At 47.9% G+C, this 15,683-nt stretch overlaps 1 protein-coding gene across 17 annotated transcripts in view; it reads left to right on the forward strand.

Moving 5' to 3' along the window:
- eys (eyes shut homolog) overlaps positions 1-15,683 on the forward strand; it is a 3,376,609-nt gene that overhangs the window by 3,328,465 nt on the left and 32,461 nt on the right. For all 17 annotated transcript variants that reach the window (XM_038800705.1, XM_038800706.1, XM_038800712.1 and 14 more), the window contains 2 exons: positions 5,335-5,479; positions 12,574-12,748. In XM_038800705.1, coding sequence (XP_038656633.1) covers positions 5,335-5,479; positions 12,574-12,748 — 320 coding nt within the window. The remainder of the gene's footprint in view (positions 1-5,334; positions 5,480-12,573; positions 12,749-15,683) is intronic.

A 15,683-nucleotide genomic window follows, 5' to 3' on the forward strand; every position in this document is an offset into this window, starting at 1 on the left:
TTTTTTTTTTTTTTTTTTTTTTTTAATTTTTTTATTGGAATTTTTTGCAGAAAATATAACAAAAAGTATAGCAAAAAGCAGTAATATGCAACTAACAGCCCCATAACACCCACAATTCCCCCCATACCGTAACATCACATGTATCACATTCCCCCACCCCCCCCCCCAAACAAGAGAACTTAACCATAAATTAAAATTAGATAAATCAAATTTAAATAAAATAAGCTAACATAATCAACGCCCCCCCCACCCACCCACCCACCCCCCCCCCCCCCCCCCCCCCCCCGGGTTGCTGCTGCTACTGTCCCAGTACCCTATCGTTGAGCCAGAAAGTCGAGGAAAGGTTGCCACCGTTTAAAGAACCCTTGCACCGATCCTCTCAGGGCGAATTTAACCTTCTCAAGCTTAATAAAGCCCGCCATGTCATTGATCCAGGTCTCCACGCTTGGGGGCCTCGCGTCCTTCCACTGTAGCAAAATCCTTCGCCGGGCTACTAGGGACGCAAAGGCCAGCACACCGGCCTCTTTCGCCTCCTGCACTCCCGGCTCTATCCCAACCCCAAAGATCGCGAGTCCCCATCCTGGCTTGACCCTGGATCCCACCACCCTTGACACCGTCCTCGCCACCCCCTTCCAGAACTCCTCCAATGCCGGGCATGCCCAGAACATATGGGCATGGTTTGCTGGACTCCCTGAGCACCTGGCACACCTATCTTCACCCCCAAAGAACCTATTCATCCTCGTCCCAGTCATGTGGGCCCTATGCAGCACCTTGAATTGGATGAGGCTAAGCCGCGCACACGAGGAGGAAGAATTTACCCTCTCCAGGGCATCAGCCCATGTCCCGTCTTCGATCTGTTCCCCCAGTTCCCCCTCCCACTTCGTTTTCAGCTCCTCTACTGACGCCTCTTCCTTCTCCTGCATAAGCTTGTAGATATCGGATATCTTCCCCTCCCCGACCCAGACCACATCGCCATAGTTTGATGACAGTTGTGCCGCTGGCCGGGGGGCTTCTGTCAGGGCCAATGAGAGTAGCGGGAGGTGGCCAGGAGAGGGGCTGTGGGGTCAGGCATGGAACACCATTGCCGCAGCTGGCAAGACAGCCAAGCAGCTGCACACATTGCTAACAGCCCACTGTGAACACTGGTTGTGTAGGTATCCCTCAGGCCACCCCGCCTAGGTGCCCTCTGGCCTCAGCCACTGTATGGGCGTGCTCCAGCACAACCAGTGCCATCTTGTTGGCTGGGATGAGTGTATGTGGGAATTGTAATGTGTATAAAGGCCTGCAGCATATCAGCCTCCCGAGTGTCAATTACAGACCTGGCGAATCCCACACCATTTTTCATTGGAATCAGTTGTGTTCCATCAGTCAGTGCTAGCCCCTTCACAGTTGCTGAATCAATTCAGGTTCGGCGCCAGTTTTGCTGTCGTGAAAGTCCATGAATTCTGCATCGGCGTCGACACTTAGTCGCAGAAACGGAGAATCCTGCTCATTGTAAAATTCAGGTTTTAAGTTTCAGAAAAATCTCTGAGACGGGGGCTCCATCTGGTGGTAGATGGTCAGAATTGCACTGACCTGGAACTCCAGTACGAGTTCCATCCGGTGGTTGGAGGTCCGAATTATATCGACCTGAATCTTTGTGGACAGCATGGTAGCACAAGTGGCCAGCACTGTGGCTTCACAGCGCCATGGTCCCAGGTTCGATACCCCGCTGGCTCACTGTCTGTGCGTTGTCTGCACGTTCTCCCCGTGTTTCCATGGGTTTCCTCCGGGTGCTCCGGTTTCCTCCCACAGTCCAAAGATGTGCAGGTTAGGTGGATTGGCCATGATAAATTGCCCTTAGTGTCCAAAAATTGCCCTTAGTGTTGGGTGGGGTTACTGGGTTATGGGAATAAGGTGGAGGTGTTGACTTTGGGTAGGGTGCTCTTTCCAAGAGCTGGTGCAGACTTGATGGGCCAAATGGCCTCCTTCTGCACTAAATTCTATGAAATATCAAGGCGGAGTGCCCCCGAGGAGCCTTCCGAGGAGTAGGTCGGTGCGGGGTAGACTTCTCCCGGCATCAGTGACACATCTATGACTCTATGACTTCTCACAGAGAGCGGAATCAGCCATTCCCAAATCCGGAGAGGGCATGTGCCGTGACCTGGGTCCATGAGACTTTGAGCCAGCTGCATCGCAGTGATCCGGTGCAGCTGGAGAAAAGCGGCGAGGAGGGCATCATTTAATTCACATTAACCTATATACCTTGAAGCTCCTTTACACCCTGAACTGCACACTCCTGTGAAAGAGCAATCTGCAAAGCCTATTGGAACGTTCGGGAAGTTTCTCCTTGAGGTTTTCTTTTGGACATTGAGATTATTAATACCGCGAACCAACCAGTCATGAGGCATACAATATGAAAATGAAATGAAAATGAAAATTGCTTATTGTCACGAGTCGGCTTCAATGAAGTTACTGTGAAAAGCCCCTCGTCGCCACATTCCTGTCCGGGGAGGCTGGTACGGGAATCGAACCGTGCTGCTGGCCTGCTTGGTCTGCTTTAAAAGCCAGCGATTTAGCTGAGTGAGCTAAATAATAAAAATCTTTATTGTCACAAGGAGGCTTACATTAACCCCGCAATGGTAACTGTGAAAATCCCCCACTCGTCACAAGCCGGCGCCTGTTCGGGTACACAGAGGGAGAATTCAGAATGTCCAATTCACCTAACAGCACATCTTTCGATATTGTTGGAGGAGACCGGAGCATCCAGAGGAAACCCACGCACACACGGGGATAACGTGCAGACTCCGCACAGACAGTGACCCAAGCCAGGAATTGAACCTGGGACCCTGGAGCTGTGCAGTAAAGGTGCTAACCTCTGTGCTACCGTGCATATCCACCAACTCTGCCCCATATTCACAATACTCGGCAGCAATTGACTTCCTTTCCGACCTTTCATCTGTATCAGTGCACAATGATGGATGGCGTCAGATTTAAATGATTCCCCACCATTGGTCGAATGCCACCAAATCCGATGTTGCTGCAAACGTGAGGCCCCTCGTACTGCACTGTAGTGTTCTATGTTCTAATTATGCCGAATGTGTGAGCACCACATGCCGTTAACAATATCACACTCTAGCGCTCATTTTCGGTTATGTTGTTGGCACGGAAAAAGTATCGCAATCGTCCGCGTACTGGTTCCACGACTCAACAGCAGGGTCAAAAGCATCCAATCGAGCAAACAGTGGCATAGTTCATACTCAACGCTGTACCTTAGCCCACAGACTGATCACACACAAACTTCATGGGCGCGATTCTCCGCACTCACGACGGGACAACGCCCTCCCGCTATTCTCCCCCCCCCCCCCCCCCCCCACGCCCGTCCCCTGACATGAATCGCTACTCGCCGTTTTTTTACGGCGAGCAGCGATTCTCCCCTGGCCGATGGGCCGATTTCCAAGGCCTTTACGGCCGTTTTCACGATTTTTAATACACCTGCTATACCAGTTCGTGAAAACGGCTGCAAATTGCCGTTCTGCACAACCATGCCACCGATTGGCACGGCCGCACCACGGCCGTGCCAAAGGTGGCATGGGCCTGCGATCGATGCCCACCGATCGCGGGCAGCGGGTCCAATTCCCGCGCACTCTTTCTCCCTCCGCCGCCCCGCAGGATAAGTCCGCGGGGCGGCTGAGGGGCATTACGGACCGCGCATGCGCGGGTCTGACGCATATGCACGGATGACATCATCATATGCGTCAGCCATCGCTAACTTTGGCGCGCGGGCTTAGCGAAATCCGTTAAGCCCGCGATGCCGGAGTTCACGGGGCAAATAAATTCAAATATAGGCATGCTAGCCCTGACCGGGGAGCAGAATCGGGTCCCGGGAGGGGGCGCGGAGGCTGCCGTGAAACACGGCCGGTTTCGTGGCAACCTTCACGACTCTCTGCCTTTGCGGAGAATCGCGCCCCATATATATACTACATGGGATTCTCTGGTCGGCGACGCCAAAATAGCATATGCCAATCGGCCGGAGAATCCCCATTCACGACCAAATGGGTAGCGGTGCTGCTTTCGGGATGCTCCACCTCCTATAAAGCAGTGTACTCGGAGAGTGTCCTGCGCGCCATACCGACGGCCTCAGGACAGTGCCTGTGGCCCCTTGCCGATGCTCTGCCCCCGACTGCCCGAGTTCCCGACAGTGTCGGTTGCGTGTGGTCTCGGCCGTCGGTAACTCGGCGTGGCGACGGCAGTCTCAGTCCAGCACCGCCACAGTTGGGGAAGGGCAGGGGGGACTCTGCCTGTGGCTGGGGGCACTGTTGGATGGTAATCTGGGCCGTGCAAGTCGGCCAAAGGGGGGGGCACTATTGTACAGGACGGGTCCGCGAGCGGCCGGCGCCAGGTTGCACGGTGCAGCCGCTGCAGGCCTCCGCCATGCGTATGCGCGGCCACAGACCCGGCAATTCTCCAGGCCGTATCGGCAGCTAGAGCCCGGAGTTCTACGCTGCCTTGATGCTAGCCCCCACCCAGGATCGAAGGCCATTTGGCTGTAAAAGGCCACTGTTCCCACGCCGGCATCAGGACATAGCCTGAGAATTGGAGAATCCAGCCCACCATCTACACACTGAACCCACATACACGCACACTTTATACATACACCACATATCATTGACACACTGAACAGAAACACAGACTTCATTCATACACTACATACCATCAAGACACTGAACACACACTTCATACGCACGTTACACGTGACACACTGAACACACACTTCATACCTAAATTAAATACCATTTACACACTGAATACACACATACTTCATATGCATAGCTCGTAATGTGGAACCTTCCGTGGCAGTGTGTAGCAATGTAAAATTTCCAAAAAGAATCTGGAAAATTCTATTCACTGTATAGCCATAGAGAGATAGGGGCACGGATTAAATTGACGGTTCCTGAAAGGATGCCAAAAGTCAGAAATTTCCACACACAAGCCTTGAGAATAGGAAACACAGGGAAAAACAGGTCACTGCAATTGTGAGTTTGCCAGTTTTGTACTTATTGTTTCCATTCCAACTCCCTCGTGACTGAAGTTAACAAGCAGGTTCTGAGATTGAAATCCTCCTAAGCAGTATTTCAGCCTCATTTATTGCTGAGGAAATGGTCTGCAGACTAATGTGTCAAGACAGCTGAAAGAATGATTTATCTGCCTGTCAGGTCAAAGGTCACCATTCAGAGAGTTTTCGTGCCTCGACTCAGTTTCCTGTCTGTTGCAAAAGTATAAAAGAGAAAGTGAATGTGAAAGGGGATTGTTCCATCCAGAGATTTCTTTTTTACAAGTTGTTTTTGTTTTTAGGTGGACAACCAAGGAAACAAGACTAGCACTTCCAACGGGACATTGACGGGCCTCAATGTTCTGAGCCAGATTTACGTTGGAGGCTACCGTGAGTACATCCCAGAACTCCTGCCAAACGGAACACATTTCAGCGATGGTTTCCAAGGTAACTCCCTTCTAATTCTGTGCCTGTTGGACTTTCAAGTAGGTTGTGTGAAAACTGAAACTGCTAAAAGTGAGAGTCACGTACTCCTTGAATATTTGCCATTGCCTATCCACCGTCATCTCTTAAAGTAACATTTCCCAATCTCCCATAGCCAACCCGCGACTCTTACCATTGTAGTTTCCTTTATTAAGATTCAGGACCCTAGTCTCAGAATGAAGTGTGTCACTTTCCATCTTGATGAAAAATTCTATTATATTGTGGTCGTTCATGCCCAAGCATCTCGCAGCCAGATTTCTTTCTCTTTACACAATACCCAGTCTAGGATGACCTGTTCTCTAGTTGATTCTGTGGTGATATGCATCACTGTAGGTGCACAAGGGGTTAATGTAAATACACGTAGACTAGCTAGACACTAGAGGGAGCACCAGAGACATGACACACAGACATTCAACCAATAGGTCAGCAAGATAGGACACGACCAATGGGCATTCACGATACACACAGAGGTGACATTACAACAGGAGGGCATTACACCAACCCATATAAAAGGACACAGCACACATGATCTTCCTGTTTCCAGTGGAGCACTCAGTGTGTACACAGGGTTGATTTGAAACACATCATACCCACCACGTGGATTGTAGCAGACTGATTTGTCAGTCTGAGTAGCTATAGAAGGATTAACAGTAGAGTCAAATCCAAGTAGGCGAATTGTTAATAGTTCAATAAACATGTTGAAGCTATCTCCAAGTCTGAACCTTCCTTTGTCAGAGTGCACATCAAGGAAGCAGCTTATGCTACGTCAAGAGCATAACAAAATAGATTCCTCAACATATTGGTCCAGAAAACCATCTCATATACACTCAAGGAATTCCTCTTCTACAGTGTTGTGACTAATTTGATGTGCCCAATCTGTATGCAGATAAAAATCACCCATAATTACGGATATTTATTTATTGCACGTGTCTCTAATTTCCTGTTTAATGCCATTCCCAACATCACTACTACAGTTTTGGGTTCTATGTACAACCCTAAATAATATTTTTTGCCCCATTGAGTTTCTCAGCTCTACTCATACAGATTCCACATTTTCAGAGCTAATGTCCTTCCTCACTATTGCGTTAATTTCCTCATTAACCAGCAGTGCATCGCCACCACCATTTCCTTTTCGCCTGTCCTCCCAGACATTCAGTTCCCATCCCTGGTCATCCTACTGCCTTGTCTCCATAATCCCGACTAAATCAAACATTTATTTGCATGATTAATTCATCCACTTTATTGCAGCACGATAGCACAGTGGTTAGCACTGCTGCTTAACTGCTCCAGGGTCCCAGGTACAATTCCTGGCTTGGGTCAGTGTCTGTGCGGAGTCTGCATGGTCTCCCGGTGTCTGCATGGGTTTCTTCCAGGTGCTCCGGTTTCCTCCCATAGTCCAAAGATGTTTAGGTTAGGTGGATTGGCCATGCTAAATTTCCCTTAGTATCCAAAAAGGTTAGGTGGGGTTGCCTGGTTATGGGGATGGGGTGGAGGTGTGGGTTTAGGAGGGGTGCTTTCCCAGGGGCCAGTGCAGACTTGATGGGCCGAATGGCCTCCTTCTGCACTACAACTCCATGTAATTCATTCTTGCACTCTGCAAAATCTTCGAACCTCTTTGGACTCAATAGCAGGCTTCACTCGATGTCGTGATAGTTTTAATACCATCTAGTCCTGGTACCATGTAAGGTCCTTGTCGGATGGCCAGATTTATATTACAAGAACACATGTAGCTAAAGCTATAAACGACTTATTAACATTAACTGTCCGTCAAATATATACAAAACAAAAGATGAATAACAGTATGAACATGCACAAGCCACTATCTCTCTCCCAGCTCCCTAGTCAGTCTGAGGTCACCTGACTCTAACATTCACTTATAGAATCCTAGTAGCCAGTCGATGACTTACCACACAACCATCTTTGGACTATGGGAGGAGGCCGGAGCACCTGGAGGAAACCCATGCAGACACCGGGAGAACGTGCAGACTCCGCACAGATGATATCTCACTACACCCAATGGCTCAGAAATCCGAAACCTTCCCACTATACTATCTCTTCAGCCACATATTAATTTGATATACCCTGCTCTTTCTGCTCTGACTAGCATGTGGCCCTGGTAGTAATCCTGTGATCACTACCTTTGAAGTCCAACTTCTCAACTTTCTTCCAAACTCCATATATTTCGCTTTTAGTGCAATATCCCTTTTTTTACTGATGTCGTTATACCAATGTATACCACAACCAGTGGCTGCTCACCCTCCCCCTGCAGAATGTCCTGCAACCTCTCCTGCTATGTTTCCAAGGAGACATCCTTGATCCTAGCACGGGGAGGAAACATACCATCCTGGAGTCTCGTTTGAAGTCACATCTATTCCCCTTACAATTTAAAAAAAATCATTTGTGGCTGTTGCTAGTTAGGCCAGCATTTATTGCCCTTCCCTAGTTGCCCTTCAGGTGGTGGTGAGTTGCCTTCTTGATCCGCTGTTAGGGAGGGTGTTGCAGGATTTTGACCCAGAGACATTGAACGAATGGCAATATATTTCCAATTCGGGGTGTTGAGTGACTTGGAGTGGAATCTCTAGGAGGTGGAGTTCCCAGGTATCTGCTACTCTTGTCCTTCTAGATGATAGTGGTCATGCTGAAAATCTCAGCAGGTTTGGCAGCATCTGGAGGGGGAGAAAAGAGCTAACGTTTTGATTCCGATGACTCTTTGTCAAAGCTATAGTGGTCATGGGTTTGGAAGGTGCCGCCAAAGGAACCTTGGTGAGTTCCTGCAGTGCATTTTGTAGATGGTACACACGGCTGCCACTGTTCGTCTGTGGTGGAGGGATTGAGTGTTTGTGGAAGTGGGAGCAATCAAGTGGGCTCTATTGTCCTGGATGGTGTCGAGCTTCTTGAGTGTTGTTGGAGCTGCACTCATGCACGCAAGTGGTGAGTATTCCATTTCACTCCTGACTTGTGCCTTGTAGATGGTGGACAGGTTTGGGGGGTTAGGATGTGAGTTAGGTTAGGAGGTGAGTTACTCATTGTAGGATTCCTAAACTTTGAACCTGCCACAGTTTTAATATGGCTAGTCCAATTCAGTTTCTGATCAATGGTAAACCCCCAGGATATTGATTCTGGGGGATTCAGTGATCGTAATGTCATTGAATGTCACGGGACAATTGTTAAATCCTCTCTTGTAGGAGATGATCATTGCCTGGCACATGTGTGGCACTTGTCAGTCCAAGCCTGGATATTGTCCACGTCTTGCTGCATTTGGACATGGATTGCTTCATTATTTGAGGAGTCGCCAATAGTGCTGAACATTGTGCAGTCATCCGCAAACATCCCCACTCCTAACCTTACGATGGAAGGTAGATCATTGATGAAGCAGCTGAAGATAGTTGAGCCTAGGACACTACCCTGAGGAACACCTGTAGTGATGTCCTGGGGTAGCACAGTGGTTAGCACTGCTGTCTCACAGCTCCAGGGTCCCAGGTTCAATTCCGGACTCAGGTTACTGTCTGTGTGAAATTTGCACCTTCTCCCCGTGTCTGCGTGCGTTTCCTCCGGTGCTCCGGTTTCCTCCCACTATCCAAATAAATGCAGGTTGGGTGGATTGGCCATGCTAAATTGGCCTTAGTGTCCAAAAGCTTAGGTGGGGTTATTGGGTTGCGGGGATAGGGGAGAGGTGTCGGCTTAAGTGGGGTGCTCTCTCACCAGTGCCTTTTTACAGTAACTTCATACTTGTGACAATAAAAGGTTATTATTATGTTATTATTCCAAGGACCGTTGCAGTTCCGATGGGCCGAATGGCCTCCTTCTGAACTGTAGATTATATGATTCTAAGGTGATTGTCCTCCATCTTCCTATGTGCCAGGTATGACTCCAACCAGTTGTGTCTTCCCCCCAGATTTCCATTGATTCCGACTTTGCTGGGCTCCTTGATTTTTTTTTACCATATTTTATTGAGGTATTTGAAAAATGTTATAACAGTTACATAAACAATGACATCAACATGGTAAAATAAACATTTCCCCCCCCCCAGTCCAATCTTTACACACCTCAGGCATACGCAACAATCTGCACCCCCCCCCCCCCCCCTCCATCCCTTGGAATACTGCATCTGCTGACATTTAAATTTTCTCTGAGAAAGTCGATGAATGGCTGTCACCCCTGAGAGAACCCTAACATTGACCCTCTTAAGGCGAACTTTATTTTCTCGAGACTGAGAAACTCAGCCATATCACTAACCCAGGTCTCTACACTCGGGGGCTTTAAGTCCCTCCACATTAGTAAGATCCGTCTCCGGGTGACCAGGGAGGCAAAGGCCAAGACGTCAGCCTCTTTCACCCCCTGAACTCCCGGCTCTTCCAACACTCTAAAGATTGCTACCTCCGGACTCGGCACCACCCGTGTTTTTAGTACCGTGGACATTGCCTCAGCAAAATCCTGCCAAAACCCTCTCAGCTTCAGGCATGCCCAAAACATGTGGACATGATTTGCTGGACTTCCAGTGAACCTCGCACACCTATCCTCAACCCCTTACTCATCCTAGCCGCTGTCATGTGTGCCCGCTGGACTACCTTAAATTGTATCAAGCTAAGCCTGGCGCATGATGAGGAGGTATCAACCCCGCTTAGGGCATCCGCCCATAGCCCCGCCACTATCTCTCCTCCTAGCTCATCCTTCCAGTTGCCGTTAAGCTCCTTCACCGGGGTTTCCTCCGCCTCCGAAAGCTCCTGGGAAATATCCAATATCTTATAGAACCTAGAACATTACAGCGCAGTACAGGCCCTTCGGCCCTCGATGTTGCGCCGACCTGCGAAACCACTCTAAAGCCCATCTACACTATTCCCTGATCATCCATATGTCTATCCAATGACCATTTGAATGCCCTTAGTGTTGGCGAGTCCACTACCGTTGCAGGCAGGGCATTCCACGCCCTTACTACTCTCTGAGTAAAGAACCTACCTCTGACATCTGTCCTATATCTATCTCCCCTCAATTTAAAGCTATGTCCCCTCGTGCTGGACATCACCATCCGAGGAAAAAGGCTCTCAATGTCCACCCTATCTTAGGGTCCTCCCTACCTTCCCCTCTCCCACCCAGGTACTGGAAACTGCTCTATCCTGTATCCCTAACCCTAAATCTAACAGGAAGTCTCGCACTTGCAAATACCTAAACTCATTCCCTGCTGCCAATTTAAATTTAACCTCCAAAGCTTTCAAGCTGGGAATGCTCCCGTCTATAAATAGATCCTCCATCCTTCTAATTCCTGCCATCTGCCAACTCCGGAACCCGCCATCTAGTCTACCCGGTACAAACCTGTGGTTATTATAAATCGGGGTCCAAATCGATGCTCCCTCCACTCTCTTATATCTCCTCCATTGCCCCCAGATTCTCAGAGCCGCCACTACCACCGGACTTGTGGAGTGTTGGGCCGGCGAGAATGGAAGAGGTGCTGTTACCAGTGCTCCCAGACTGGTATCTTTACATGACGCCGCCTCCATCCGCTCCCATGCCGACCTCTTACTTCCTAATCATGGCTATATTAGCTGCCCAGTAGTAGTTGCAGAAGTTCGGCAGCGCCAACCCACCCTCCCCCCGACTGCGCTCCAGCAACACTTTCTTCACTCGGGTTTTACCCGCCCACACAAAGCCCAAAATAATCTTATTCACCCGCTTGAAAAAGGCCTTAGGGATGAAGATGGGGAGGCCAACAGAAATCTGGAGAGGTCCCCTTCTATTTGTTCTATCAACTGGGATAGGTTTAACTTGTGCAGTACCTCCCATTCCCTGGCCACCCAGATATCGAATGCTCTTCCCTACCATTCAAAGCAGCAGCTCTCACAGTCTCTTGTCCTGCCCTCTTGCCTGGATTGTGAACATCTCGCTTTTCCCCATGTTCAATTCATACCCCGAAAAATTGCCAAATTCCCTCAAGATTCGCATTACTTCCCCCATCCCCTCCAACGGGTCCGAAATGTACAACAGCAGGTCAACTGCGCAGAGCGAGACACGGTGCTCCACACCCCCCCCCCCAAGCCAGCACTTTCCAGTTCCTAGAGACTCTTAACGCCATGGCCAGTGGCTCTATGGCCAGGGCAAACAGTAACGGGGAGAGGGGACACCCTTGCCTCGTCCCTCGGTGTAGTTTAAAATACCCCGACCTCAGCCGGTTTGTACGCACACTCGCTACTGGTGCCTGATAGAGCAACCGCACCCAGTCAATGAAGGCCTCATCACCCAAACCTTCCCAGTGCCTCCCACAGGTAATTCCACTCCACCCGATCAAACGCCTTCTCTGCATCCATCGCTACCACCACCTCCGCCTCCTCTCTTCTGAGGGCATCATAATAACATTTAGAAGCCTTCAAACATTGGCCTTCAGTTGCCAGCCCTTAACAATTCCCGTCTGGTCTTCCCCTATCACCCACTGGGACACAATCCTCTATCCTTGTGGCCAGTATCTTAGCCAGCAGATTGGCGTCCACATTCAGTAGAGAAATCGGCCTGTATGACCGCATTGCTCAGGATCCTTCTCCAGTTTCAGGATCAATGAAACAGAGGCCTGCGATATTGTTGGGGGCAAGACTCCCTTCTCTCTTGCTTCATTAAATGTCCTCACCAGCAGTGGGCTCAATATCTCTGAAAACTTTCCACCAGGTAGCCGTCAGGCCCCGGGGCCTTGCCCGACAGCATGCCCTCCAGCCCCTTGATTATTCCTCAATCTCAATTGGGGCTCCCAGCCCCTCCACGCAGCTCCTTCATCGGGAGGCACTCACCTGAGGAAGGAGCAGTGCTCCGAAAGCTAGTGATTCCAAACAAACCAGTTGGACTTTAACCAGGAGTTGTAAGACTTCTTACTGGACCAATAATTTAAACTTTCAATGAACACAATCAATTAGGGTTGATAACAAATCCACTGAACCTGGCTGTGAAGTTAATAATTTCAAATACAGATATACTGCAAACAAAACTCAGCCATTAAAGGAGCCAAATTGGTCAAACCCATCCAAATCCTTATTTTTAAATCAACGCTGAATTAATGTTCTTTGCACTATTTAATGCAGGGTGTATTTACAAATTCCAAGTTCGAGCTGGCAAAGACAGAGTATTTAGAGCACCAGGGATTCCAGAGGGCCATCCTAATGCAGGCCGGAGTGTAGGCCAGTGTGGAGATACGCCGTGCAGCCGGGTGAAGTGCAGGAATGGAGGGACATGTGTGGAAAAAGCTTCCACAGTCTAGTAAGTATGAAATTGTACCAACCCAGTATGTTAAGTATGAACTGGACTTTCAAAAAATCTCATCTTGGTGCCCAATCGGGAAAAAAACAGTAACAAAGATGAAATAACTGGTCCAAACTGTTTTTATCCTTCTGCGTAATCAGATACCGGGGTGGGGTAGAGCTATTGGTTATTTACGTTAGTTTGTCTCCCAGGTTCCAGCACAATTGGCCAGTCAGGCCAAAGTGAGAGAGGAATTTTATATGTTGGTGAGTTACTCCCAAAGCCCATTTACATCGGTTTGTTTATTATTTTTATCTTGTACTGGTGCAAGGTTCAGTTTGTCCAAATCAGACACAAAACTATGCACGGTAGCATAGTGGTTAGCACAATTGCTTCACAGCTCCAGGGTCCTAGGTTCGATTCCCGGCTTGGGTCACTGTCTGTACGGAGTCTGCACGTTCTCTCCGTGTGTGCGTGGGTTTTCTCCGGGTGCTCCGGTTTCCTAACACAGTCCAAAGATGTGCTCACGGTAGCATGGTGGTTAGCATAAATGCTTCACAGCTCCAGGGTCCCAGGTTCGATTCCCGGCTGGGTCACTGTCTGTGCGGAGTCTGCACGTCCTCCCCGTGTGTGCGTGGGTTTCCTCCGGGTGCTCCGGTTTCCTCCCACAGTCCAAAGATGTGCGGGTTAGGTGGATTGGCCATGCTAAATTGCCCGTAGTGTCCTAAAATGTAAGGTTGTTGGGTTACGGGTATAGGGTGGATACGTGGGTTTGAGTAGGGTGATCATTGCTCGGCACAACATCGAGGGCCGAAGGGCCTGTTCTGTGCTGTACTGTTCTATGTTCTATGTGCAGCTTAGGTGGATTGGCCATGCTAAATTTGCCCTTAGTGTCCAAAATTGCCCTTAGCGTTGTGTGGGGTTACTGGGTTATGGGGATGGGGTGGAGGTGTGGGCTTGGGTCGGGTGCTCTTTTCAAGGGCCTGTGCAGACTCGATGGGCCGAATGGCCCCCTTCTGCACTGTAAATTCTATTATTCTTTGATTCTATGCAAAGCCCGAGGTCAGAATTATGAAATTTCACCAATTGTGTTGGTTCAGGAAGGCTCTGCAAATTGCATTTCATTCTCTTAGGTGCACATGTAGAAGCCAGCACTTTTTAAGGCATTTTTTTCATATCAAAGAATAGTTATTTTGCTGACTAATGTATGTCAACCCAATTACTGAATGGTTCAGTGTAATTTTATTGAAGTCCTTTTCAGTAAATTTAACTGGGATTACTCGCAGGTGGAGGATTGGTCACCTTTATGAAAAATGCTTATTTTTGTGATAAACCCATGTTCGGTGTATTCATGAAACAGAAATGGATTACCACTATTAAATACAGCAAGGAATACATTTTATTGGAAATCAAAGCGAAAGAAAGGATTACGTTGTGTTACGCTGCCTGATTGTGCTGATCATCGACAATTTTACTTTGTGATTATGCAAATAAATCTTAGCACAAAACTCTTTTTACTGAAACCTTACCCCCAAAGCAATTTCAAGCACAATTTGGGTGGAATTTCACGATTTATTTTTCAGAAATTTAGAGTGCACAATTAATTTTTCCAGTTAAGGGGCGTGGCCAATCCACCTACCCTGCACATCTTTGGGTTGTGGGGGTGAAACCCACGCAAACACGGGGAGAATATGCAGACTCCACATGGACAGTGACCCAGACCCGGGATCGATCCTGGGACCTCAGCGGCGTGAGGCAGCAGTGCTAACCACTGTGCTACCGTGCTGCCCCCAAAATTTCCTTCTTGTCCAATATGTTAGACACATTAGAAGAAAGGAAGAACTGTTGGATCTAGTAATGATAATTGAAGTAAAATAGATAAAGAGAATTTTTTTCACAGGGGAGGACGTAGGCAACAGTGATCATAACATTCAAAGATTTAAAATAATGTTTTGAGAAAGGCAGAAAGAAACCAAAGACTAAAGTAATAGTCTTTGAGAAACATTGAGGAGATAAGAATGGAACTAAGGAAGTTAAATTGAAAAAAAAACGGCAAGGAGATAAATAGTAGTGGAAAGTATTTAAAACAGTGATAAATGGAGTTCATGAGAAATATATTCCAGTGTCACTGCAGGACACATATGCTCAGGTCATAGGTTATGACAGCAAAATGGTAGAAATATAGATCTGTTAATTTGGCTCAGTATTTACCAGAAGAAACTAACAATGCAGTTGTGACATTGGAAGAAGAGATTCAAAAATATATAAAGACATTTAAAATAGAAAGAAGAAGAATTATTCATAAATTAATCAACTTAGAGAGGTAAAACCACTGGATTGCATTGGTCATATTGCAACATGTTGGAAGGAGATTGCAGAAGCACTATTATGTATATATAAAAAATCATTAGAAAAGTAAATACTACCTGAGGGCTGGCAGAACCAACAATGTTCGTCTTATATTTTTTTTTTAAAATTTAGATTACCCAATTATTTTTTCTATTAAGGGGCAATTTAGCGTGGCCAATCCACCTACTCTGCACATTTTTGGGTTGTGGGGGCCAAACCCACGCAGACACGGGGAGAATGTGCAAACTCCACACGGACAGTGACCCAGAGCCGGGATCGAACCTGGGACCTCAGCGCCGTGAGGCGGTTATGCTAACCACTAGGCCACCGTGCTGCCCCGTCTTATATTTTTAAAAGTGATAGAACAAGTTCAAACTGGAGGCCAATTAGCTTGACATCAGTGGCCGGAAAGATAATTTATTCAAAGATGTGATAGAAAAGTGAATGTGAATAGAAAAAACAATAAGCATTAGGTAGCACAGATTTCAAAAGGGAAGTTCTTGTTTGATCAACCGTATTAAATTCTTAGAATCATAGGGTGCTATTCTCGCAAAAATAATGACTAAGGCGGGTTTTTCCTGTTGGCTTTTTGGTTGAGATGCAG

Source organism: Scyliorhinus canicula, chromosome 6 (assembly GCF_902713615.1).
Source record: "Scyliorhinus canicula chromosome 6, sScyCan1.1, whole genome shotgun sequence".
Taxonomy (NCBI): Eukaryota; Metazoa; Chordata; class Chondrichthyes; order Carcharhiniformes; family Scyliorhinidae; genus Scyliorhinus; species Scyliorhinus canicula.